This window comes from Bubalus kerabau, chromosome 17 (assembly GCF_029407905.1).
Source record: "Bubalus kerabau isolate K-KA32 ecotype Philippines breed swamp buffalo chromosome 17, PCC_UOA_SB_1v2, whole genome shotgun sequence".
In the NCBI taxonomy this organism is placed as follows: Eukaryota; Metazoa; Chordata; class Mammalia; order Artiodactyla; family Bovidae; genus Bubalus; species Bubalus kerabau.
In genome coordinates, this window is record NC_073640.1 from 55682278 (window position 1) to 55708664 (window position 26387).

At 43.1% G+C, this 26387-nt stretch overlaps 2 protein-coding genes and 1 pseudogene across 2 annotated transcripts in view; all 3 read right to left on the reverse strand.

The window, feature by feature from the left end:
- ZNF112 (zinc finger protein 112) overlaps positions 1-3848 on the reverse strand; it is a 29631-nt gene extending 25783 nt beyond the window's left edge. Inside the window, exon 1 of the mRNA XM_055553651.1 lies at positions 3754-3848. The gene's annotated coding sequence lies outside the window, so the exon portion shown is untranslated. The remainder of the gene's footprint in view (positions 1-3753) is intronic.
- An 8698-nt stretch (positions 3849-12546) lies between these two features.
- On the reverse strand, positions 12547-17439 carry LOC129630672 (zinc finger protein 285-like). Its single transcript, XM_055551171.1, has 4 exons — positions 17425-17439; positions 16632-16758; positions 15895-16001; positions 12547-12684 (listed from the first exon to the last, which is right to left on the reverse strand). The coding sequence occupies exons 1-4, from the start codon at positions 17437-17439 to the stop codon at positions 12547-12549; spliced, it is 387 nt and encodes a 128-aa protein (XP_055407146.1).
- Positions 14855-23209, reverse strand: LOC129631002 (60S ribosomal protein L7-like; annotated as a pseudogene).
- Between the last annotated feature and the right edge of the window lie 3178 nt (positions 23210-26387).

Below are 26387 nucleotides of genomic sequence, written 5' to 3' on the forward strand. Positions count from 1 at the left end.
GTGGCAAAATTTATAGAATTGTACCCCTAAAAGGGAAAAATAAACAACTTTACTGTATGATGACTGTTTTTAAAAAGCCTGCCTCTCATCTGTAAAATGAGGGTAACTGTTGAGACATAAGGTAATATCTGTAAGTCACTGGAAACACTGCCTAGTCATAAAACACAATCTATAAATGTTTGCTGTCATCATTTCTATCAATGTGTTTCTTAGGAAGCTTGTTTTATATCATGAAAAGAAGTGTTCAGAAACATTTCAATAACCTGAAATAAATGGTAGACTCTATAACTTGCCAACATTAAAGGCAATTAAGGAGTATCCCCATGGGTTATTTCTTTTCTGTTTCTGGTTTTTTTGTTTGTTTGTTTATTTGTTTCTGTTTTTACCTAATTCCAATTTCAGGAATTTTGCACTGCAAACCCTTGGTGCTGACAGTCTGTTGAGCGGCTATTCTAACTTCAAACCCTTGCCAATCTTGTCCGGTGTGCTGGTCACACAAAGAAAAATATGACATGGTCCCAGGAACAGAAGAATTTTCAGTGTATGAAAAAGAGACAAGAAACAAAGAGTGGTCCAATGGCTATGACTCCGCGTTTCCAATGCATGGGACCCAGCTTTGATCTCTGGTGGAAGAACTAAGGTCCCAAACACTGTGGGGCAACTACTGAGCCTGTGCACTCTGGAGCCTGTGTGCCACAGCTAGAGAGAACCTCACAACAAAAGATCCCGCGTGCCGCAATGAAGATCCTGAGTGCCGCAACTAAGACCCAATGCAGCCAAATAAATAAATATTAAAATAAGAAAAGGAAACAAAGAGCCCTAAGACATAGGTAAGTCAAACTGTACAGCAGAAAACAAATGTTATCACCATCACTCTCCAGAATGCAATGCTCTCGTGTTCCCGCGCTTTCTCAAATGAGTGTCATTTTCCAAGCTGCAAAAATAAAAGCCTTAAAGTAGCTGCTGACATTTCCCTTTCTTGGTTTTGCATATAAACAATGTGTCATAATCCATTTTGGGCAGTTATAATCACAAATCAATCACTATGGTACTGACTCAGTGTTGGAGACTTGTTTTAAAATACTAAACAACAACAACAACAAAAATTGGGAGGGAGGATGTGTTGATACAAGACTGATGAATGATAACAAGGGTTAAATTTGGGTGATGGTTCTCCAAGGGTTCATTATTTTATTCTTATTACATTTGGCTCTGCTTGTAAATTTCCACTGTAAAAATTTAACAGGAAAATAAAAACCTATCATACCTATTTTGTAAAACTTCAGTAAAAATCCAAAAATAAATCTATAGAACAGGAAAACATTAATATTATTATTGTTATCTCTATATCCTGTACTACATCCTTATACGTCATGTATTTTCTTAATTCTCTATAATATGCAAGCATTATTTAATAATCAAAATATGAGTTACAATATTATTTCAAATAAAACACAAATAAACCACAGATGCGGAGAAGGCAATGGCAACCCACTCCAGTACTCTTGCCTGGAAAATCCCATGGGCGGAGGAGCCTGCTGGGCTACAGTCCATGGGGTCACGAAGAGTCGGACACTACTGAGAGACTTCACTTTCACTTTTCATTTTCATGCACTGGAGAAGGAAATGGCAACCCACTCCAGTGTTCTTGCCTGGAGAATCCCAGGGACGGTGGAGCCTGGTGGGCTGACTTAGCAGCAGCAGCAGCAAACCGCAGACTGAAAAGCTATCATGAAAAACTCAAAATTTTCATGGCCCCCTACAAAAATCCAAAATTGCCTTCTCAACGTGACACTAAACACATTAAGAACCAAAGCAGCATGTTGAAACTTCTCGTTGCTGTTCAGTTGCCCAGTCATGTCCAACTCTTTGCAACCTCATGGGCTGCAGCATGCCAGACTTCCCTGTCCTTCATTATCTCCTGGAATTTGCTCAAACTCATGTCCACTGAGTCGATGATGCCATCCAACCATCTCATACTCTGTCATCCCCTTCTCCTGCTCTCAATCTTTCCCAGCATCAGGGTCTTGAAACTACCTAAATTCTAATCCCAGTTAAGCCTCTTACTATGTGGTCTAGAATAAACAGCTCATGCTCAGAACTTCCCTGGTAGTCCGGGGCTAAGGCTCCATGCTTCCAACACAGGGAGGCAAGGATTCAATCCCTGAACAGGGACCTAAATCCCACATGCCACAACTAAGACCCGGCGCAACCAAATTGACAAAATTACTTAAAAAAGAAAGCATCATACTCTCTGTGTCTGTTTCCTCATCTTCAACATGGGAATAACAGTATCCACTCGTGTAAGGATTAACTACATTCATTCATAGAAAACTCCGAGAATAATGTTTAAATACTGTCATTGTTAGCTTCCCAGGTGGCTCAGTGGAAAAGAATCCCCCTGCCGATGCAAGAGACATAGGAGACAGGGTTTTGATCCTTGGGTCAGGAAGATCCCCTGGAGGAGGAAATGGCAACCCACTCCAATATTCATGCCTGAAAAATTCCATGGACAGAGCAGACTGGCGGGCTACAGGCTTTGGGGTCACAAAGCATCAGACATGACCGAGCATGCAAGTACAAGCTGTAATTATTAACTATGCCCAAGCACTCCCCCATCCCTTCTAGCATTTATTCAACAAATATCAGGGCATCTTTGTAGAAGAATTTGTCCATGAGTGGCATGAATGTCTTCTCCCCTGTGAAGAGATGATGTAAGAGGAAGAAGGATGCTAAGTCCCACTCAGGTGAGGCTCTGCTGTCTGGGGCCAAAGGGGCATTCCCTTCTCACTGCAGCCTTTTTCAAGAAGTCAAGGCTGTGAAGAAGAAAGGAACCTGAGAGAAATCGGAACTCCATCAGCATTCCCGCATAAATCTCAGTGCACATCCCAGACTACGGGCAGAACTGACCCTCTCCAAAAATTTAAATTCAAAAATCATTAGGAATCTGGGTACAGCTTTGACTCCTTCCGGGATCAGAGAACGGCCAGGAACACTGCTGCAAGAGCTCTGACCTCAACCCCGGTTCACAGAAGCCTTTAGAACACCAAGCGCTCCTCGGGAAATTAAAAAATACTAGTAACAAGAGACCTTGTGATTTTTAACCACAGGTTAGCCTCTGTTCTAAGTCTTTCCCTATACATTCTCATTTAACTCTCAAACTACCCGGTTGACACTGCGGCTTCCCATATGGCTCAGTGGTAAAGAATCCGCCTGCCAAGGCAGGAGACGCAAGAGACGCGGGTTAGATCCCAGGGTTGGGAAGATCCCAGGAGGACAGCTCGGCAACCCACTCCAGTATTCTCACCTGGAAAACTCCATGGACAGGGGAGGCTGGCGGGCTGTAGTTCATGGGGTCGCAAAGAGTTGGACACGACTGAGCACACATACACAGGTAGACACTAATATCAACTTTAAAGAAGAGGAAACGGAGGCAGAGACGTTAAGACTCTCGTGGAATATACTGTTAGGAAGCGTCATCACGGGCTGGTGGTCAGGAAACGGGTTGGGAAAGTACAGAAGCCAGGAGACAAACCAAACCCAGCGACAGAGGGCCCTGGCCGGGGCCCCTAAACGGGGGATACACCGCCAGTCCCGCGCTCCAGGAGGCTTAGTCAAAGGGAGCACCATCCCCGCTGCGCCGCAGGCGGTTCCTTCCACCAGACAGAGGGCCAGGTCGCTACTGGCCCACAACAAAGCGAAGAAAGGTCAGTGTGGACGCGGAGAGAGGGGACCGGCAAACGGAGGGCTCACCTTTCCGAGAGGAACGAAGGCCGCGGCCTCGCGTACCTGAGCCGGAAGTGACTCTGCCTACAGAGACCTCCCGGACTACGCTTCCCAGAATTCCCGACAGGAGCATGGACACAACCACCGCCTGGAGCGGAAATTCTTCAAAGACGGTATTCCCGTACTACACTAACCAGAATTTCCAGGCACGCCCTAGCCTTCGAAAGGGCTGGTTGCTATACTGAGCTTGTGGATTGTATTTTCACAGCATCCCTGCTCGGAACGAATTTCGTAACCCCGCCTCCCTGGAGCCGAAACGTTTCCAAACCTAGAGCGCTCTACTACACAATTCTGTATTTTCTTCAGCAGACAATGCATTAACACCGCCTTTTCAGAGCGTAGTTGTCTCTGGGATTATTAAGAATTCAACATTTTCTTTATGCTTTATATAGTCTCTTAATTATCTACAACGTTTCATTATTCAGTTATCCAACCATTATTTCAGTAAAGTATCAACTTACTATTACTTGAAATAAAATACCATAAAAAGCTGGATATGCATGAGAAAGCTCACTGGAAACACAATCATTTACACACTTTCTTGGTCTTTTACAAACTATTCCTTCTAGACTAGACAACAAACAAATCAAAATGAGGTTGGGGACTGCAAATACCTTGGTTCAATTCCCAATTCAGGTTCTTAATAGTTGATGACGTCAGCTAGGAAAATTTTGCTCTCAGTTTCAATGTCCTCCTTTTTAAATGGGCAGATAACCCACCTCCCTGGGCTTTTGTGAGAATTAAATGTGGTGATTTGTATCAAGCCCTTAAAATGGCTATTATCAATATTATTTATGCCCAAGTATTCCTCCTACCCACTCCTATTTTATTCAACAAATATTTAAATATGTAGCAGAATGTGTAATAATTATTAAAAGAAACTTCTCCACTGAGAAGAGAGATGATATGGCCAAAAGAAGGATGTTAAATCCTACTCAGGCTAAGGTTCTGCTGCTAGGATCTGGAGTCATTCAATTCTCCTTCCTACAGCCCTCTTCAAGTTAGGGCTAAGAAAGGAAAGGAAGCAGGGAGAAATCAGAACTCTGTCTCCCTTGTGCACACACACTATCCTGGAGACACATACACACATACCAACTCCACTTCTGAGATGGAAAATGAATCCAGAAGGAATCAAGGAATAGCCCAGATTCCTGCAGGGATCAGAGGACTAGTAGTACTGCAGGTGGAAATCTGATCTCTTCCTGGACTCATACAAGTTTTCAGGTAACTGAATATCTGGAATCAAGATTGCTAGAAGTATCAATAATCTCAGATATGCAGATGACACCACCCTTATGGCAGAAAGCAAAGAACTAAAGAGCCTCTTGATGAAAGTGAAAGAGGAGAGTGAAAAAGCTGGCTTAAAACTCAACATTCAAAAAACTAAGATCATGGCATCCAGTCCCAACACTTCATGGCAAATAAAAAGGGAAACAATGGAAACAGTGAGAGACTATTTTCTTGGGCTCCAAAATCACAGCTGATGGGGATTGCAACCATAAAATTAAAAGATGCTTGTTCCTGGGAAGAAAAGCTATGACCAACCTTGACAGCATATTAAAAAGCAGAGATATTACTTTGCTGATAAAGGTCCGTCTAGTCAAAGCTATGGTTTTTCCAGTAGTCATGTATGGATATGAGAGTTGGACCATAAAGAAAGCTGAGCACCGAAGAATTGATGCTTTTGAACTGTGGTGTTGGAGAAGACTCTTGAGATGTCTTGGACTGCAAGGAGATCCAACCAGTCCCTCCTAAAGGAAATCAGTCCTGAATATTCATTAGTGGGACTGATGCTTAAGTTTCAATACTTTGGCCACCTGATACGAAGATCTGACTCATCGGAAAAGACCGTGATGCTGGGAAAGATTGAAGGCAGGAGGAGAAGGGGACAACAGAGGATGAGATGATTGGATGGCATCACTGACTCTATGGTCATGTTCGAGCAAGCTCCAGAAGTTGGTGATGGACAGGGGAGCCTGGCGTGCTGCAGTCCGTGGGTTCACAAAGAGTTGGACAGGACTGAGTGACTGAACTAAACTGAACATTCCTCAGGAAATACATTAACTAAAGAAAACTTTCACCCTTTTATTTGTGACTATCTCATTTAACTCTCCAAACAACTTTACTAGGTACGTAAATGTCAGGCCCCTTATTTTACAGAAAACAAATCCCACCTCTTTTAGGTTGTCACAGAGCACCAGGTTGAGTTCCCTGTGTACCCACAATTCTTGATTATGCTCCCAGAATTCCCCAGGAGATAATGGTCACACCATGCCCCTCTGCAGAGGCAGTTGGCCACCTATACAGAGCTGTTGGACTACACTTTCCAGAACCCCCATGTCATTGCCTTCCTAGGACAGAAGGTCAGCTACTACCCTTAGAGCCTGGATTACATTTCATATGATTCCAGAGCACAGTCAAGCAACTTGATTAAACATGTTTATTTATTGGATAATCAATCTAATTTTTCATGTATTTACTTGCTGTAGCAATTGCTTCTTTTAAAAATTGCCTATTCACATCCTTTGTAGTCATATCCATATCCCTATTGGAGTTTATCTTAAGGTTCAATGTTAAGGATTTTAATCCATTTTCTAGCATATATGCCAGTATATGTCAAATAGGTTAATATATGTCAAATAGGTCAATATTTTCAGCCCAGTTGACTGTCTTTTACTTTTACATATGATGCCTTTTTAACACAGGGAAATTAACATTGTTTCATACATAATTGATTATTGTTGGCTGGAGCTTTGTGCATCCATAAGGAGCAGCTTTTTCTGTGCGCCATTACTATTCCACGTGTTTTAAAATTATTAACTTCATTAACTTCCACAATCCCACTGAGTAAGTACTATATAATTATACCTCAGCGACTGATTCAGAGATTAACTTGCCCAAAGTTATAAGAGTAGCAAGTGGCCGTGCTGATTGCGAATCACGGAGAGGCTGGTGGAATGCAGAACCCAGAAGTGAAGTGAAATGAAATGAAAGTGTTAATCACTCAGTCGTGTCTGACTCTTTGCGACCCCACGAACTGTAGCCCACCAGGCTTCTCTGTCCATGGGATTCTCGAGGCAAGAATACTGCAGTGGATTGCCATTCTCTTCTCTAGGGGATCCAACCATGGTCTCCTGCATTGCAGGCAGATTCTTTACCTTTGAGCTACGGGGAAGTCCAAAATTTTGCTAGTGGTCACTAGTATAGTGCGTGCTCAGTCGCTTCAAACAAGTCCGACCCTGTGCAACCGCATGGACTGTAGCCTGCCAGGCTCCTCAGTCCACGGAATTTTCCAGGCAAGAATACTGGAGTGGGTTGCCATGTCCTCCTCCAGGGGATCTTCCCGACGGAGGTATCCAACCCGTGTCTCTTCTGGGTCTCCTGCACTGCAGGCGGGTTCACCAGGGAAGCCCATCCATCAAAAAAGCCATGTGCTATACCAGCCCGATCCCAACCAACTCCTCTGCAAACGCTAGGATTTTCTGCCGAGAAGGAAAAGCAAATGCTTCTAACCCTTGTCACCCAGCGACCATCGCTTCTCTTCCGGGACCACTGTTGGCCCCTTGCCTAGACTAAGGAAGCGCGGAGCTGTTACTAGGATTCAAGTCACCTCTGCACAGAGGGAGTGATGGCCGCAACCTCCCGTAAAACGGAAGTTCTTGCGAGTCACTTCGCAGGTTCCGGAGACTCTCCGAGAGGGCAACTCCCCGCACTCCTGAATAGGAAGTGTTGTTGATTGCACGAAACTTCTGGACTACAGTTCCCAGAAATCCCAAAGGGGTATGGGACTACAGCCCTGCCTGTCTGGGGTGGAACTGCTTCCGACTACACCTCCCAGAACCCTCCGCATGGTAGTGCTTCCGCCTTCCCTCCACTATTTCTTTGGGTTAAACTCAACCTGAGTCATTTAAGCACGGTTAGCATTTGGCCTTCTTCTTTATTGTAATTTTTTTTTTTCCAAAAAGAAAACTAGAACGTGGGGATTTAAAGGAAATACAGATATTTAGGGGGGAAAAAGAGAAGCTTCTCACATGTAAAGAAAATGAACACATTTTAGCAGGAAAGCTATGCCTATGACAAGAAGACTTATTCGTGCTGCATTGGACGTCGACCTTAAGGAACATGGATTCTCCGACTTGGTTTGACTACTTTGCTGTCTAGCATATACTATTTACTCCAAGATGCCAAGCACAAGGAGTTCCAAGCACAGGCCATAAAACAAACTGCTTCCTTGTTTCTGACAAATGAGAAGAGCTGCATGGGCAAAGAACTGGAGAAAATACTGTAATAGGGGAAAAAGCCTCTTTCCTTGGAATTTTTTAAGTTCAAACTCAAGCTTTCCTTTGACTACTCCTATATTGTTCTTTTTGATACTGTATATTTGCTATGAATCTTTTTAGACAAGGTGAGGTCATTATTATTTAGGGCTGGGGGATAAGTAAGTTGATGTGGGAGATGGAGTCCATATAACGACAACAAGTGAAACTACAGGAAGTATGTACTTAGCACTTTCCTCTGGGCAGGAAATAATTTAAAAAGTGAAACTTCTAAAAATAGTACATAGTATTGCAAATAGTAACATGAGGTTCAGTTCAGTTCAGTTGCTCGGTAGTGTCCGACTCTTTGCAACCCCATGAATTGCAGCGCGCCAGGCCTCCCTGTCCATCACCAACTCCCGGAGTTCACTCAGACTCACTTCCATCAAGTCGGTGATGCCATCCAGCCATCCCATCCTCTGTTGTCCCCTTCTCCCCCTGCCCCCAATCCCTCCCAGCATCAGAGTCTTTTCCAATGAGTCAACTCTTCGCATGAGGTGGCCAAAGTACTGGAGTTTCAGCTTTAGCATCATTCCTTCCAAAGAAATCCCAGGGCTGATCTCCTTCAGAATGGACTGGTTGGATCTCCTTGCAGTCCAAGGGACTCTCAAGATTCTTCTCCAACACCACAGTTCAAAAGCATCAATTCTTCGGCGCTCAGCTTTCTTCAGAGTCCAACTCTCACATCCATACATGACTACTGAAACACTATAGCCTTGACTAGACGAACCTTTGTTGGCAAAGTAATGTCTCTGGTTTTCAATGTGCTATCTAGGTTGGTCATAACTTTCCTTCCAAGGAGTAAGCGTCTTTTAATTTCATGGCTGAAGTCACCATCTGCAGTGATTTTGGAGCCCCAAAAAATAAAGTCTGACACTGTTTCCATTGTACAAAACACTAGCTTTGTTTGTAGTGATGCTTTCTAAGGCCCACTTGACTTCACATTCCAGGATGTCTGGCTCTAGGTGAGTGATCACACCATCGTGATTATCTTGGTCGTGAAGATCTTTTTTGTAACATGAAGTACTAAATACATATAGGTTAAATTCAACACTTATCAACATTATGCCACACTGGCTTCATGTATCACTTTAAAATTTTGTTACTAAATAATTTTAAGGACTTCCCAGGTGGTGCAGGGGTAAAGAATCTGCCTGCCAATGCAGGAAACGCAAGGTATGCAGTTCGATCCCAGGGTCAGGAAGATCCCCTGGAGCAGGAAATGGCAACCCATTTCAGTATTCTTGCCAGGGAAATCCCATGGACAGAGGAGCCTGGTGGGCTACAGTCCATGGGGTTTCAAAGAGTCAGAGGCAACTAAGCACACTTATAAAGAATTTTATAAAAGTCTTTAACACTATCATTTCCTTTCAAATATCATATTGCTTAAAAATAATAAAATTATTTTACAGCTGGTTTACTCCAGTCAGTATCCAAATTGATGAATTCTTTGTATTTGATTGCTATCTCACCTGAGGCTCATTTATTCTAAAACTATATCCTACACCATTTACAGCCACCACCATCTCTCATGTCCTTGAACTGTTGGAGAAACAAAGATGTCAAATTACGTGTCTGAATTCTGGATTTGTCTATTGGCTTCTCGTACTTTCTCCTCAAAACTTCTAAACGTCCTATAAGTAGAATTTTTATTTAAAGGCTATCTTAGATACAGGTGTTTTTTTTTTTTCCTTTTGGCAAAAACATGTCACAGAAAGGAATGGAAATATTTGAACATGAAACATATTCTGTTCAAACAAAGCCAATGCAAAGCCTGGGCAAGTTTCTGAAGAGAAAAGCCAAAATAAATAACAGCAAATATGTTAAAAACACTTAACTTAAAACAAGGAAACCATTACCACAAATCACATCTCATGATCCTCTATATTACAGATTCTATCTTTGAGAAAGGAAAGAGAATATTTGGTAATCTCAGTTTTGAAGTTTCACATATATTAAACAGGATAAGATAACAGCAAAGATTTTTCATATGAGGAAAATAATTTGGAGAAAACATTTCCTATGTTAGACATATCCCCACTTGTGTTAAATCCCCCAAGCAAACCTTGCAACAACACTGAAAAGTGAAATGTAGAGCAGTGGTGGAGCATTGGTCCCAGTGCTGCTCTGCATCCTACTCTTGTCTATTATAGATCATACTTGATCTTTTATAACTTGATGTTTTCTCCAAACAATATGTGAAAACTTATAGGTCTAAATCATTTTAATGGTTGATATTATTCCTTTCTGTGGGCTTCCCAGGTGGTACAGTGAGGTAAAGAATGCACCTACCAATGCAGGAGACTCGAGAGATGCAGGGTTGATCCCTGGGTCAGGAACATCTCCTAAGAGAAGGGAATGGCAACCCACTTCAGTATTCTTGCCTGGAAAATTCCATGGACAGAGGAGCCAGGTGGGCTATAGTCCATGGGGTTACAAAGAGTCAGACACACCCACACATTATTCCATTATATGAGGATGACATAATTTGCTCAATCTCTTATTCATGGAACTTTAGGTTGTCTGCAGTTTTTATTATTGCAAATATTCTTAGAATATGCTCCCTCCTTTAAACCATCTTTTCCAACCTGTGCAATCATGTCTTAAAGACAAATTCTGAGCAGTTGCATTAGTGGTTGAAAGATAATGCTCCTTATACACTTTGATACATATATATAAAATCCTCTTCAGAAGTGTTACACCTGTTTTTTTTTTTTTTTTTTCCTCTAACACATAGTAAGGATGCTAACTTCTTTCTGCTCCCTTACTGACACTGAGTTTAGTTAATCTGTCACTATTGCCGACCTGAATTGGTAAGAATGTAATACTTCAGGGATGGTTTTATTTGCATTTGAATGGCTGTTTCATATACAAACAATAACCAGTGTGAAAATGTAATGTTAAAAAAAAAAAAACAACAACTAAAGGGACTTCCCTGGTGGTCCAGAGGTTAAGAATTCACTTTGCAATGCAGGGGTTTCAGGTTCAATCCCTGGTCAGGGAACTAAGATCCCACGGGCCACAACTAAGACCTAATGCAGCCAAATAAATATTCTTTTAAAAAGGAAAGAAAACTAGGAATAAAATATGATCAAAATAACAAACAAAATAAACAGATACAAAAATACATTGTTATTGAAGATAAAGATACTGTAAAATTATGTCCTCCTCCAAAATCCAACTATAATCCCAAACTGAATCACAGTATTGATAGGAACTTGACAAAATGAGCACCTTCTAAAAACCCATTATTAAACAAGATGCTGAGAAAGAGTGGTGTCTGCTTCTGACAATGAACACTTTGGCTTGGAAAACAGAACCAGTGGGAATATGAATACATATCAGTGTCTCTGCCGCACCCTTAAAATATCACTTCCATAGAGCTTCTCGACTGTATGAAGAATCTAATGGATTTGAAAACCTGAGTATGGCCTAATTCTTACCATAATAATAACACAGCTTTCATCTCTGAGCACTATTTTGAATGTTCTTAGCAGAGAATACATTTCTAGAGGAGATTCTAAAAACAAACAAAAACACCTACAGGTTTTGGCTGGACTGAAGCTGGCCCCATCCCAATTAGAATTTCCTTCCTGGGCACACCCATTAATGGAAATTTGACCTCTAACTACTGTCATTGCCACAAACAGCCCATTTGTCAAGAATCACTTTCTTGGCCCATGACAGCTGATGGGCGTTTCAAGAAAGGTGTTGAGATCCACAGTAGTTTCCAGAATGCCCTTAAGAAACATGTGCTTTAGTGCTGCAAGCTGACATCATGGGTGGTAGCGTCCCTGTCCTTTGCTCTTCCAGCCCTCCCAATAGCTGAGTAAGTGTCTATCATCTGGAAACCTAGAGTGTCTTCTGTTTTCCTCATTGAACCCAGACTGGCTACATTTATAATGTTTCTGTCCTCTTGTGGAGTCTTGGCTGAGTAAGAAGGTCCAAGCTATATATTTCCTGAGCCTTGTCATGCTCATGACATGCATAGTCCATCTCATCCCTATGAACTCTCTAATGGGCAAGAAGATCTGAGTTACAACTGATGCCCTTCCCACACTCCTTACACTTATAGGGCCTCTCTCCTGTGCGGACTCAGAGATGAACCTGAAGATCTGAGTTCCAACTTAAGCCCTTACCACAACCGTCATATTTATATGGCTTCTCTTGGGTGTGATCTCTCTGATGTAAGTGAAAATAGAAGCCCTTATCACACACTTGGCACATGTGAGGCTTTTCTCCTGTGTGAACTCTCTGATGAATGTGCAGAACTGAGCTGTACGTGAAAGCCTTCCTGCACACATCACATTTGTAGGGTTTCTCCCCTGTGTGCACCCTCTAGTGAATGTGCAGTTATATGCTTTGGCTGAGGCTCTTCCCACCCTCGTCACACTGGTAAGGCTTCTTCCCCATGTGCAGCTTCTGGTGAACTTGGAGAATGGAGCTAGAACTTCCTGCACTCACTGCATTTGTAGGGTTTCTCCCCTGTGTGGACCCTCTGATGGACAAGAAGGTTGGAGCTCTGATCAAAGTCCTTCCCACACTTGGTGCACTTATACGGCCTTTTCCCACTGTGGACCCTCTGATGGAAACACAGGAGCAAACCAAATCTGAACCCCTTCCCACACACATCACAGGTTTAGGGTATCTCCCCCATGTGGACTCGGCGATGGTTATGAAGAGAGGAATTGCAACTGAAGCCTTTGCCACATTCCATGCATTTATAGGGTTTGTCTCCTGGAGGGCCATTGGGATTTCTAGGAAGGTTTGAGTTCTGTTTGCAGCCCTGAGCCCACTCTTGACCTTCACAAGTTTCCTCCCCTGAATGGGTTTTATCGTGAACAGTATGTTCTGAGCTCTGGCTAAAGTCCCTTCCATACCTATGGTGTTTATAAGATATTCCTCCGTGTGAGCACTGTGACGAACATGAGCATCATCTGTGAAGCCCATTCTAGAGTTATTACATCTGAAAGTGTGCCACACTGCATGGACCATGTGACTGTGTTTGACTATTGACTTTATAACCAAGTGTTTCCCACAGTTGGTGTATCTACAAAGTTCCTCTCCTTTACATTCTTGGGAATCATCATAATCACTCAAGGTCTGAAAGAAGCTGTCATCACACCGAGCACATCCATCCAGTTTCTCTTCTTTCTGCTTTCTCCGAGAATTATGGGGCTCAGTCATTAGGTTGGCTTTCTTCCAGGATTCTGGGGTAAGGACCTGTGTCAGGCTTTTCTAAGCTGTGATGTCTTGATTTTCTAAATTGATGGCATTTATTACATGGTTTTCATTTTCAGAAATCTGAAGAGACACTCCTGGCCACTCTTCACAGAGGGAAATGTCTCCTAAATACTGGGGACAATCTCCTTGAAGATTCATAATAACATAATCATGACTCATGGTCAATTCACTGATCCTTTGGTTCCAAATTTGCCAAAAGTAGAGCACTTCTGGAGAAGGCAATGGCATCCCACTCCAGTACTCTTGCCTGGAGAATCCCATGGACGGAGGAGCCTGGTGGGCTGCAGTCCCTGGGGTCGCTGGGAGTCAGACACGACTGAGCGACTTCACTTTGATTTTCACTTTCATGCATTGGAGGAGGAAATGGCAACCCACTCCATTGTTCTTGCCTGGAGAGTCCCATGGACAGAGGAGCCTGATGGGCTGCAGTCCGTGGGGTCGCAGAGAGTCAGACACGACTGAAGAGACTTGGCAGCAGCAGCAGCAGCAGAGTGCTTCTGGTGAGAGGTAACTCAAGCCTTTTTCCTGAAGGTTCATAAGGTTGTTTTTAATCCTGTCTTCTATGAGGAGAAAGAGAATTTGGCTAAGCAAACAAGTAGATCATCTATCCAAAGGCTCTGAGGATATGAAGCTGGGTGGGATGAGAAGTTGCCACTGGATCCTAGTTATGTATGAAACAATTAGAAACCTAATCATTCTAATCTGTGAGCTGCCAATCAAAAACCACTGACTGCAGATGCATCAAAAGAAATACTGGAAACAATTTATAAAGGAAGAAATTCACCTCTCTGCTATTAGAGTAGTCCATAAAAAGACTTTAGTCATTTTGTTAATTTGTTTTTAAGTAATGGATTTTATATCCATGACCTCTAAAGCCTATAGTTTTTTTCAGCAATATTTAAAAATAAATTTATCTAGAATAACTTTGCTTCCAAAACACACAAGCTTTTATAGTTTTTAAGCACATATTTACTGTGAGACAACTTTAAAACTTAATAAATCTCTGTGTGGGTACTTTTGTAAGAATTATGTATATCTGTGAGGCTTTAAGGAGAAGGCAATGGCACCACTCCAGTACTCTTGCCTGGAAAATCCCATGGATGGAGGAGCCTGGTGGGCTGCAGTCCATGAGGTCGCTAAGAGTCAGACACAACTGAGCGACTCCACTTTCACTTTTCACTTTCATGCATTGGAGAAGGAAATGGCAACCCACTCCAGTGTTCTTGCCTGGAGAATCCCAGGGACGGGGGAGCCTGGTGGGCTGCCGTCTATGGGGTCGCACAGAGTCGGACACGACTGAAGTGACTTAGCAGCAGCAGCAGTGAGGCTTTAAAGGGAGATGCACTTTTAAACACTGTACGTATTGAACCACATTGAAATGGAATGCACCATACTTAAAATGTGTTGTTCACTGTGAATTCATTTTCAACATATTCTTGGTTATTGCTGTTTCTGACTGAAGGGGTGAGTATACATCAGAAAGAATCATCATAGCTACCACACCATGTGACTATTTATTTATTACATGATATGAAGTTAGAAGAACAAAAATACGTAAAAAGACAAAAACAAAAACCCCCAAACATAAGGGGAAGGTTCCTATATGATTTAGGTAATATATATAATAATGGAGTTCTGGACATGGTGAGAGATATAAAGGATCACAGAGACCCTCCAGAATCCTGTAGAAGGTTGCAGAAACAAGCAACAAGTCCTCTCTCCTAACCAAGTCCTTGCCTTTACATGAGCTATTAAATGTGATAGAACTATCATGTATATTTGTGTACAACATGCACAACTGAACACAGCGGGCCTACAGCTGCAGTGGGGATTGAAATGGGGATAATTTTGTGAAATATGGGACATCCTTTTTATTTTCCCTGAGGTTTTCTGGCTTTGCGAAGAGACAAAATCCATCAAGACCCTGTAGTCCAATTCCCAACTTCTCCCCTTTGAGGTTATTGCAGAATCTCTAACAGCCATGGATAGGAGAATGGGCAGCGTGGAACTGTTCACGGCCTGGCACCCAGGAAGCAAGATTGTACGAAAGGTTCATAAGAAATAGAGGGTTGAAGATGGTCACAACACCTTGGCACCCAAAAATAGGCTTCACAAAATGTCACAAATATCATCTGGACACTGCTTCTAGTTCAAGGTAATTTTCTGATTCATTTTATTGAGTGATTTTGGTTCATAAAGTGGTGTCAGAGGAAACAGGAACAGGCTTAAAGCAGTAGTTTTCCAACTGTTTGGACTGTACCCATAGCAAGAAAAGCATTTACACTGTGACCCAGTACCTACACAGACACACAGACCAGAAACTAAAATACTGTCATCAGTTGAGGCTTACCTTACCAGGTGCAACGTACTCTGATAAATCCTTTCATGTTCTAGTCCATGGATTTGTTTTGCTTTTTAAAAACTGCTAGCTATGGCATGGTCACTTGATTTCAGGACTCACCAATGGGGTCAGTCCCGCACATTGAGGCCAAGGATCTCTGTTTACAATCTATGGACATGGCAGTACTTCATGTCACCTGGTTATTACAAGCACAGGGCTGAGGGTCAGACTGGGAGGTTCAAATCCTAGTTCCTCTGACAAGCGGGGTGATCCTGGGCAAGTTACTCGTCCACGCTGCGCCTCAGTTGTTTGCTCTGTAGAAGGGGGACAATAAGAGCAACTATCTCATAAACTAAACTGAGGTCACAGATACCTGTATACAGGGCTCTGAGAAATTGAAGCTAGGATAGATATTGATCAGCAAGAGGGCAAATAAGCGGACACTCATAGTGTACTGACTACCAACCTGATCCTAATTGGGTTCCTTTAATACCAGTTTTTCCAAAACATTGGTTAAAAAAAAAGAAAACTGAAAAAAAAAAAAAAAAAAAACAAACAAACCCCACCCTGGTTTTATTCTAGAGGCAACCAAGGGACCAAGGCCTTGGTAATGTGTGAACTTCCTCAGTCCTGTTCTGGAAAATATGAGGGAATGAGAGCCTAAACATGTGATGAGGTCAACGTAGGCTTGCCAACTGCACCGGATGCCCACTGGCAGGGGGCACAGGCCAGAGGAGAGCTCCCTCACCCACCCACAACTCACAAGGGACCACCTGCTCACAGTTATTAAAACTCATTAACTGCAGGTTGTCATCTGTCTGTGTATCCCTTAGGAGGTTTCCCTATGTGCTCCAGCTGAAATATTCTATCCAGTTTGAAGCTGATCACTTGAGGAAATGGGACCAGTGGTTTGATGCTTAGTTATAGGGGCTTGTTGCCCTCACCCACGGAGACCAGGTTCCTGAGGTTCTCCAGCATCACATCTTGGTACAGGTTTATCTGGGCAGAGTCCAAGAGTGCCAGCTCTTCCTTGGAGAAGACCATGGCCACATCGTTGAAGGTCAAGGTTTCCTGAAACATCAAGCACACGCCACGTTCATCATCTGTACCAATGACTCCTGGAAGAAGAGCTACATTGGAAGCTTCTGTATCAGTCATTAAGTTTTTATCTTTTTGCTCCAAATCCTCTTAGTTCCCTGACCAGGAATTGAACCTGGAGCCACAGCTGTGAAAGCATGGAGTTCTAACCCCACCAAGGAGTTCTCCAAACCCTTGCTTTTCTTTTCTTCTAAAAAAAGATTTATGTATTTGGCTGCCTTTCAGCATGCTGGTTGTGCCACAGCATGTGGGATCTTAGTTCCCAGACCAGGAATTGAACCCATGTCCCCTGCATTGCAAGGTGGATTCTTAACCACTGGATCACCAGGGAAGTCCCTTACTCTTGATTTCTGTACTTATCTCTCATGGACCAGGGACAAGCACCTCATTGACTGGCACTGGTAAGCAAACTGAACTTGAGAGCAACCCTGGATCAGACAGCCTGACATTTCTGAGCCTGTTGCTTAATTTCTCCAAAGGGAATAATACCACTACCTTTCCCAGCTGTTATAAATAAGGTAAAGTGCCTACCATACAGAAGTCACTCAAAAATTGCTGACTTCCTTTTGGAAAATAGAGATACCCAGCTCCTCAGAATGGACATAGCATTTAAGACAAAGAAAGGAAACTTCAACTTACCTGGAGCTTAATCATACTGTCTTCCTCTTAGAGAGAGCAGAAGCCAGAGAAACCAGAACTGCAAAGGAGAATCCATGAGACTGGGGGTTTAACAAGTTGTGAATGAATATTGGTTCCTTCTGGACTGGACAGTTTTCTCACACATTCTTTTTTTTCCAAGATGTCTTTTCCTCTCCTCTTACTCTCACCAGACCAAATTCCCACCTCCTCAAGCCCCCCACCCACCAATCCCATTCCAGACACCTGTATAACTCCTCTTTCCTCAAGCTTTTGGGTCAAACTGTCACATTTTCTTTTAATATTTATTTTTTTGGCTGTGCTGGGCCTCAGTTGTGGCACACAGGATCTTCACTCTTGATTGCAGCATAGTTGTGGCATGTGGGAATCTAGTTCCTTGACAAGGAATTGAACCTGGGCCCCCTGTACTGGGAGTGTGGAGCCTTAGCTACTGGACCACCAGGGAAATCCTGCCATTAGGTTTTCAACATAATGAATTTGAGGGGGACACAAACATTCAGACTATAGCAGGTACCACTTCTCCTACAATAGCATTATACTGCAGTGGCTTAATTGTCTTCTGCCTCTGTCTCTAAGCTCAGAGAGGACAGGGACTGCATTCCCTCATGTAACACATACTTATTTAGTGCCTACTGAGTACGAAGATCATGGCATCTGGTCCCCCCACTTCATGGGAAATAGATGGGGAAACAGTGGAAACAGTGTCAGACTTTATTTTTCTGGGCTCCAAAATCACTGCAGATGGTGACTTCAGCCATGAAATTAAAAGACGCTTACTCCTTGGAAGGAAAGTTATGACCAACCTAGATAGCATATTCAAAAGCAGAGACATTACTTTGCCAACAAAGGTCCGTCTAGTCAAGGCTATGGTTTTTCCAGTGGTCATGTATGGATGTGAGAGTTGGACTGTGAAGAAGGCTGAGCGCTGAAGAATTGATGCTTTTGAACTGTGGTGTTGGAGAAGACTCTTGAGAGTCCCTTGGACTGCAAGGAGATCCAACCAGTCCATTCTGAAGGAGATCAGCCCTGGGATTTCTTTGGAAGGAATGATGCTGAAGCTGAAACTCCAATACTTTGCCCACCTCATGCGAAGAGTTGACTCATTGGAAAAGACTCTGATGCTGGGAGGGATTGGGGGCAGGAGGAGAAGGGGACAACAGAGGATGAGATGGCTGGATAGCATCACCAATTCGATGGAAGTGAGTTTGAGTGAACTCCGGGAGTTGGTGATGGACAGGGAGGCCTGGCATGCTGCGATTCATGGGGTCGCAAAGAGTCAGACACGACTGAGCGACTGAACTGAACTGAACTGAGTGCCAGGCAGTGATCTGGACACTGAAGATACCACAGTGATCAATGCTATGGAGCAAAAAATTAAAAAAGCAGGGAAGGGGGACTGGAAGTGAAACAGGGTGGTCAGGAAATGTCTCACTGAGGTGATACTTAATGAAGTAAGGGAGTGGGCAATGCAAGTATGTGTACAGAGCATTCTAGACAGAGGAAATAGCAAGTGCAAAGACCTTGGGGTGGCAGCATGCACATGGCTCAAGTGGAGTGAGTGTGAGAATGAGCCAGAGGGAGCAGAGTGCAGGTAAAGGGAGCCAGGTGGTAGATGCTATAAGAACACTTGAAGGTTTGGGCTGCTAGTCTCATTAGTTAGAAGTAATGGGAGGATTCTGAACAAAGGAGTGACATGATTTAACTTAGGTATTAACAGGATCATGCTAGCTGCTGTGATGAATGGACTGCCAATTGGGATTGACATGTATATACTATTGATGCTATGTATGAAATGGATAACTAGTGAGAACCTACTGTATAGCTGAGGGAATTCTATTCAATGCTCTGTGTTGATCTAAATGGGAAGGAAATCCAAAAAACAGGGGATATATGTATAGCTGATTCAGGGCTTCCTTGCTGGCTCAGGCAGTAAAGAATCTGCCTTCTATGTAGGAGACCCAGGTTCGATCCCTCAGTTGGGAAGATCTCCTGGAGGAGGGAATGGCTACCCACTCCAGTACTCTTGCCTGAAGAATTCCATGGACAAAGGAACCTGGCGGGCTACAGTCCTTAGGGTCACAAAGAGCCAGATACGACTGAGCGACACACACACACACATACACACACACATAGGTGATTCATTTTGCTGTACAGTAGAAACTAACACAACATTGTAAAGTAACTATACTCCAATAAAAATTAACTTTAAATCCCCACAAAACCAGAATAGACATACACACAAAGAAAGGACTACCAATGGTAAGAAGGGGAGCAGGAAGACTAGTTAGGTGGTTTTCAGGAAATCCCAGTCAGAGATGACGGTGCCTTGGATCAGAGAAGCAGAGGTGGAGGTAGTGAGAAATGGCAGGGATCAGGATTTATACCAATGATCTGGTCAATAGGATCTGTTGATGATTTGCATGTGGGCAGAGAAAGAAAGAAAGGAGAGGGAACTTCGGCTTCAGTTACTGCAAAGACGGAGTTGTCCTTGACAGAGATGGGGAAGTCCATAGGAGGGACAGGTTTTGTAAGGAGGATCAGAAGTTCAGTTTTGGAAATAATAGGTTTGAGATGTTGAAAAACACACAGATATTCACAGAGAAAGAATTGAAAAACTGTCCCATTTACAAGGGACAAAAGACATAAATGACCTCAACTTCACTGAGAAAGGAAGAAAACTACAGAATTTTATTGAAAGGCCTGAAACTCTGACTACACCTCAGAGCCCACAGGGACTCCCAGGGCATTGAGGTCTAGTCTGAGGGGGGATTTCCAAGGTCTGGCCTCATGTACTATGTGCAACTAAGAGGAAAATCCAACTTTCCTATGCTTTAGGCATTTCCTAGCTAGTTAACTGGAAAACTGTTTCCAAAATATTGTATTATGGAAATTTCTAACATATACAGAGGCAGACAGAATAGCACAGTGAACCCCCAGGTACCAGTCACTTGGTTTAAACAATTATTAACATGTGGTCACTCTTGTTTCAACTACACCTCTACCCATTCCCCACATGTTCACATACTATTTTGAAGCAATTCCCTGACATATTATTTTGTCCATACATATTTCAGTAAGTAGCTCTAGTGAAGTCACTCAGTCGTGTCCGACTCTTTGCGAGCCCATGGACGGTAACCTACCAGGTTCCATGGTCCATGGGATTTTCCAGGCAAGATTACTGGAGTGGGCTGCCATTTCCTTCTCCAGGGGATCTTCCCAACCCAGGGATCGAACCCGGGTCTCCTGCATTGCAGACAGACGCTTTTACCGTCTGAGCCATGAGGGGTTAGAAGTAGCTCTAAAAGATATGAAATCATATTTAAAATGTTAATATGACACCTCAACAATTCTCTAATGTTATCAAATGTAGAGTCAGTGTTCATATTTGTTGACTGCAGTTTAACAATTTACAATTTGCTATGTGTCTTATAATCCTCAAAGATAGTACTCTCTGTCTTCATACTCTATTCAGAGACATACTCCCGGCCAGGACATACAGAGAAGGGATGTACAGTTTGAGTTGCCCCCCTATTTCCAGAGGCCAGAACTTCTGCCCTAAAGTCAAGATTGCCCCGCTGGAGTCAAGCGTTGCCACACCCCAAACGCAGAAACCTTCAGAAACTAAGACTCCAAGGATGCAGGGTGCTGAGCCGGAATCGCCCCTCCGCTGAAACGAGGAATGAACAGACCAAGCTGTCCCCTATCGGAGATGACCCAACTGCTTGGGTCAATTCCTCTCTCCATCAGGAAGGGAGGGTGTGTGGGTGTGTGTGTCGCTCAGTTGTCCGTGTCCGACTCTTTGTGATCCCATGGACTGTAGCCCGCCAGGCTCTCCTGTTCTCTCCAGGCAAGAATACTGGAATGGGTTGCCATTCCCGACTCCAGAGGATCTTCCTGACCCGGGGAATCGAACCCGGGTCTCCCGCATTGCGGGTAGATTCTTTGCTGACTGGGCTACCAGGAAAACCCTCCCCATCACGGGCGCATGGCCCAAATCAGCATCTCCAAAACCTTAGGCCACGCCCCCTGCCCCCCGCCTGGGTTGAGATGCACTTGCCAAGACTCACACAAACTCTGACCCGGAGTTGCACATCCTACAAACCTGCAGGGGCACCACCTCGCAAACCAGCCCAAGCTCCCCACTCCGGATCCCATTCCAGGGAGGTCGGGCCGGAGCCCCTCACCACTCCACCTCGCCAAAGAAGTCCTTTTATCGGTCACTAGTCCCCGCTTCCTACGCCTCCCATTCCAGTTCACAAGGTCGGGTTACAATTTCACAACCCCCACCCCCCATACACAGTGACACCTCGGAAGGGGGCGAGGTCCGAACCACACTCACCTGAGCGCCCCAAACAATGTGGCCCACAGCATCCGTCCCGGCCCATGGCGCATGCGCGAGGTAGCCTGTGGACTACAACCTCCAGAAGCCCCTGCGCGGCACTAGGGGGCGCGCCAGGTTGCTCGTGGTTTACGGTGCTGCAGGGACCACCTGGACTCTATCTTTATAAAATAATAACAACAATCACAGCAGCGATAAAATAACAGCAAAATGTTAAAAATAATTTTTAAAACTCTCTACCCAAGATAAAAAAGAAGAGTGAAGAGTCAATGTCTTACCACCTAAAAATGAGCACTTTTTATATTTTAGTGAAAATCTTTAAAGGTACTTATTCTGTAGGCATATCCTTTACTTTTGTTTGTTTGTTTTTGTTTCAACTGTTTATTAACCAGATTACAAAAATAATCCTGCTAGATACCTTAGTTCATCCTTCTAATAAGCCTGTTGATCTGGTCTTCCCTGTTGCCAGCATCTCCACCTTCTACAAAACGGGTGGTCTTTTTCTTCATTCCACTTCGCAGAGAAGACAATTTAAAGGGCCAAAGGAAGTTGCTTCTTTGAAACGTTTTCCAATGGTATAGATATCATGAATCAGATCCTCCATGCATATTTCCCAAGAGATCGAGCAATCAATGCGTTGTCTGTCAGGGCAATTCGCTTCTTGTTGATTTTGCCATAACCACGCTTGTAGATCAATTCATTTACGAACTTCAGATTTGGATACGGAGAAGGCAATGGCACCCCACTCCAGTACTCTTGCCTGGAACATCCCATGGACAGAGGAGCCTGGTAGGCTGCAGTCCATGGGGTCGCTAAGAGTCGGACAGGACTGAGCGACTTCACTTTCACCTTTCACTTTCATGCATTGGAGAAGGAAATGGCAACCCACTCCAGTGTTCTTGCCTGGAGAATCCCAGGGACGGCAGGGCCTGGTGGGCTGCCGTCTATGGGGTCGCACAGAGTTGGACACGACTGAAGCGACTTAGCAGCAGCAGCAGCATGCAATGTATGGCTCCACAATTCTCAGCATGTTAATTGAAGCCTTGTTGAGCTTCACAAAGGTGCCATTGAAGATCTGCTGGAGGCGAAGGAGCTGCAGCACCTTTTGAACCTTCAGGCTCACAACGTTGATACCTCTGATCCTGATGACAAATGCCAATTTGGGTTTCATGGGTACATAGAAGTTGCCGGCTTTTCGTGTCATCCTAGCCATTCGAATTTCAGTTCTGTACGTCTGCCTGTGCTCATTGTGGTATGCTTAGCTTTTTCATAGATAAGCTTCCTCCTTGCCATTCTTAGCATCTTTTAGGCAAACTTCCTTAGCAGGCACTTGATCTTAAGCTCTGCGAAATTCTTTCGCTTTTTCCTAAGGGTTTCTGGCACAGCAGGAACCTTCTTTTTCTTCTCTTCTGCTCCCTCCATGGTGCCAGCAGGGAAAGAGGCTATCTTTTACTTTTATAAACACACAACTTTTCAATTAAAATTTACTTCCCTTTTTTTCAGGATTTGTTTCCATTTAAGGAAACTCTGGGAAATCTTCCACAGGACATCTGACTTTTCCCCTTAGGAGAAGCAGAAAGACATACGAACTAGTCAGTAAGTGCTGTCCATTATCAGGGAATTGTAGGAGTTTGGGGTTCTCTTTAAAGAGATACATTTCAACAAATTAAGAAAAAATTGAAAGCTTTCACATTCTCTTTGAAATCTCCCATGTTGGGATTTAATGTTTTTCCTCATTTTAAGATTTCTATTAAACATCTTCATTTTTCAATGCCTTAAATTTGAATTGGGATTGAATTGGGCCTTAAAATTAAATAAGGAGTATATTGAGCCTATAATTCTGACCTAGAGAAAGAGTCAAAACAAACAAAACACCCCAAAAATGGATGAGAACTACCTCTATCAGCTCTAAGTCTAGATTAGACAGTTGGTGATTGGCAGGAGCTGAAAGGATTACATTCAACAATAGCTTAACATCGAAACGTGGGGCACACAAAGAGAATGGTGAAATAAATGCTTTCTGCCTGTCTCTTGTCATTTGATGTTTTGACATTTCAGTTTCACTGTGACTTTTTAAAAAATCTAGTAAAATCTGCCATAGAGATGAGAGTCACCCTTAATTATGGCAGAGCCTAACTCTTTTTTTTATCAGATGGAGAGGAGGATGGTTTCTATAATACATCTCAGTAATATTTGTGATAAATAAGTAGATCCTCCATTTCTGAATTAATTTATCCACTTTAGCCCCTCCTCTCTTACCTCATCTTCCATTACTTCCTTATTTGCCCATTCTGGGTCCAACCATGTTGGGCTTTGTGTTATCCGTCAAACCTGATCACTGTTCCTCTGCTGGTATGTTCCTTACCTCAGTGGCCACAAAGTTTGCTTCACCTTCTTTATTTTTTGCTGAAATGTTACTCTCAGAGAGGTCTACTATTTAAAAGTTTAACAGCCCCAGGCACTTCATCACCTGCCTCACCCCACTTTCCCTTTCCTTTTTTGGTACTTATTACCTTCTGAAATGCAGGCAAGCATTGAAAAGCAGAGACATTACTTTGCCAACAAAGGTCCGTCTAGTCAAGGCTATGGTTTTTCCAGTGGTCATGTATGGATGTGAGAGTTGGACTGTGAAGAAGGCTGAGCGCCGAAGAATTGATGCTTTTGAACTGTGGTGTTGGAGAAGACTCTTGAGAGTCCCTTGGACTGCAAGGAGATGCAACCAGTCTATTCTGAAGGAGATCAGCCCTGGGATTTCTTTGGAAGGAATGATGCTAAAGCTGAAACTCCAGTACTTTGGCCACCTCATGTGAAGAGTTGACTCATTGGAAAAGACTCTGATGCTGGGAGGGATTGGGGGCAGGAGGAGAAGGGGATGACGGAGGATGAGATGGCTGGATGGCATCACTGACTCGATGGACGTGAGTCTGGTTGAACTCCAGGAGTTGGTAATGGACAGGGAGGCCTGGCATGCTGCGATTCATGGGGTCGCAAAGAGTCGGACACGACTGAGCCACTGAACTGAACCGAACTGATACCTTGTTTTATTGAACTCCACAGATACTGTGCTTTTACAAAGTGACAGTTTGTAGCAAGCCTGTGGCAAGCAAGTGTATTAGCACCATTTTTTCAACAGTATTTGCTCACTTTGTGTCTCTGTGTCACACTTTGGCAATTCTTGCAATATTTCAAACTTTTTCATCATTGCTGTATTTGTTAGGGTGATCTATGATTGGTGACCTTTAAAAAAAATTTGTTTGTTAAAAACCTTTTACTGTGATCAGTGATTTCTGATGTTAACTGTTGCAAAAAGATTACAACTCACTGAAGACTCAGATGATGGTCAGCATTTTTTAGCAAGAGTATTTTATTATTTTGGCTGTGCTGTGTGGCTTGCAGGATCTTAGTTTCCCAATCAGAGGTTGGGTCCACAGCAGTGAAAGCACCCAATTCTAACCAGTGGACCCCCAGGGAATTCCCCAGGGAAAAAGTATTTTTAAATTAAGGTGTGTATTTATTTTTTAGATATAATGCTACTGCATACTTAATAGACTACAACATACAGTACTACAGACATAAGTTTCATGTACACTGGGAAACCAAAAAATTCATGTGACCTGCTTTACTGCAGTATTTGCTTATAGCAGTGGTTTGGAATCAAACCTGCAAATCTTTGAGATATGTGTGTCACTTAGATCCCTTTCCTTGCAGCCCCAGGTAGCAGAAAGGGACTCAGCCCAGGTCATGCCTCAGGCCTCCTGAGTCATCCAGGTGGAGACATCAGACTGGAGTTACGGTGCACTATCCTCTACTGAAGCCAGGCTGTGGGCTCCCAGATCCCAGAGGGCCAAAATGTAGGACAGAGTACTAAACAGGTCCTCCCAATGATCCAGAACACCTCATCTTCTACCAGCCAGCAAAAATGATGCAGCCTCTGAAAGTATCTAAATCACAAATTTCACAGTTCACTTGTATACCTTGTATTTGGTACTAGGTGCTAAGTGAACAGTAGAAAAAGAAAAAAAAATTATAGAGTTTATAACATGGATCCTTGACCATACGGGATTATTCCAGCAGACTATTTTTTTTTTAAACAATAGCTTTACTGTTGTTATAAAATTAATGTATACTTTTTGTAATAAATATGTAGAAGTCCGTGAAAGTATTACAGACCCCATATTCCGTCTGCTAGAAATAAGCATTTACGATACTGACCTTTCATACATATTTTTCCTTCTCTTTATAAACACACACACACACAATATGAACAAAATGGGGTAATAGTATAATTGTCATTCTACAAGTTTTCTTGTTCTCTAAATAGTTTGTAGGCAACTTTCGATGTCATTACAGGTGTGCCTGAATATTTTTAGTGGTTTGTCCTCATATACATATGCCTAAACTTATTACAACTGGAGAATTAACATTTGTCGGGTTTTCCTATGGTTAAAAAAAAAATACTGAGCTTGGTCATATGCACACATCTTTTCCCACATCTGTAACTATCTCCTAAGTATAAATTATTACACACTTATTGCCACTTTGACGGTTACACAAATTGAATCTGATACACTGACAAATTCTTTCAAAAAAGGCTACCTATTTTCAT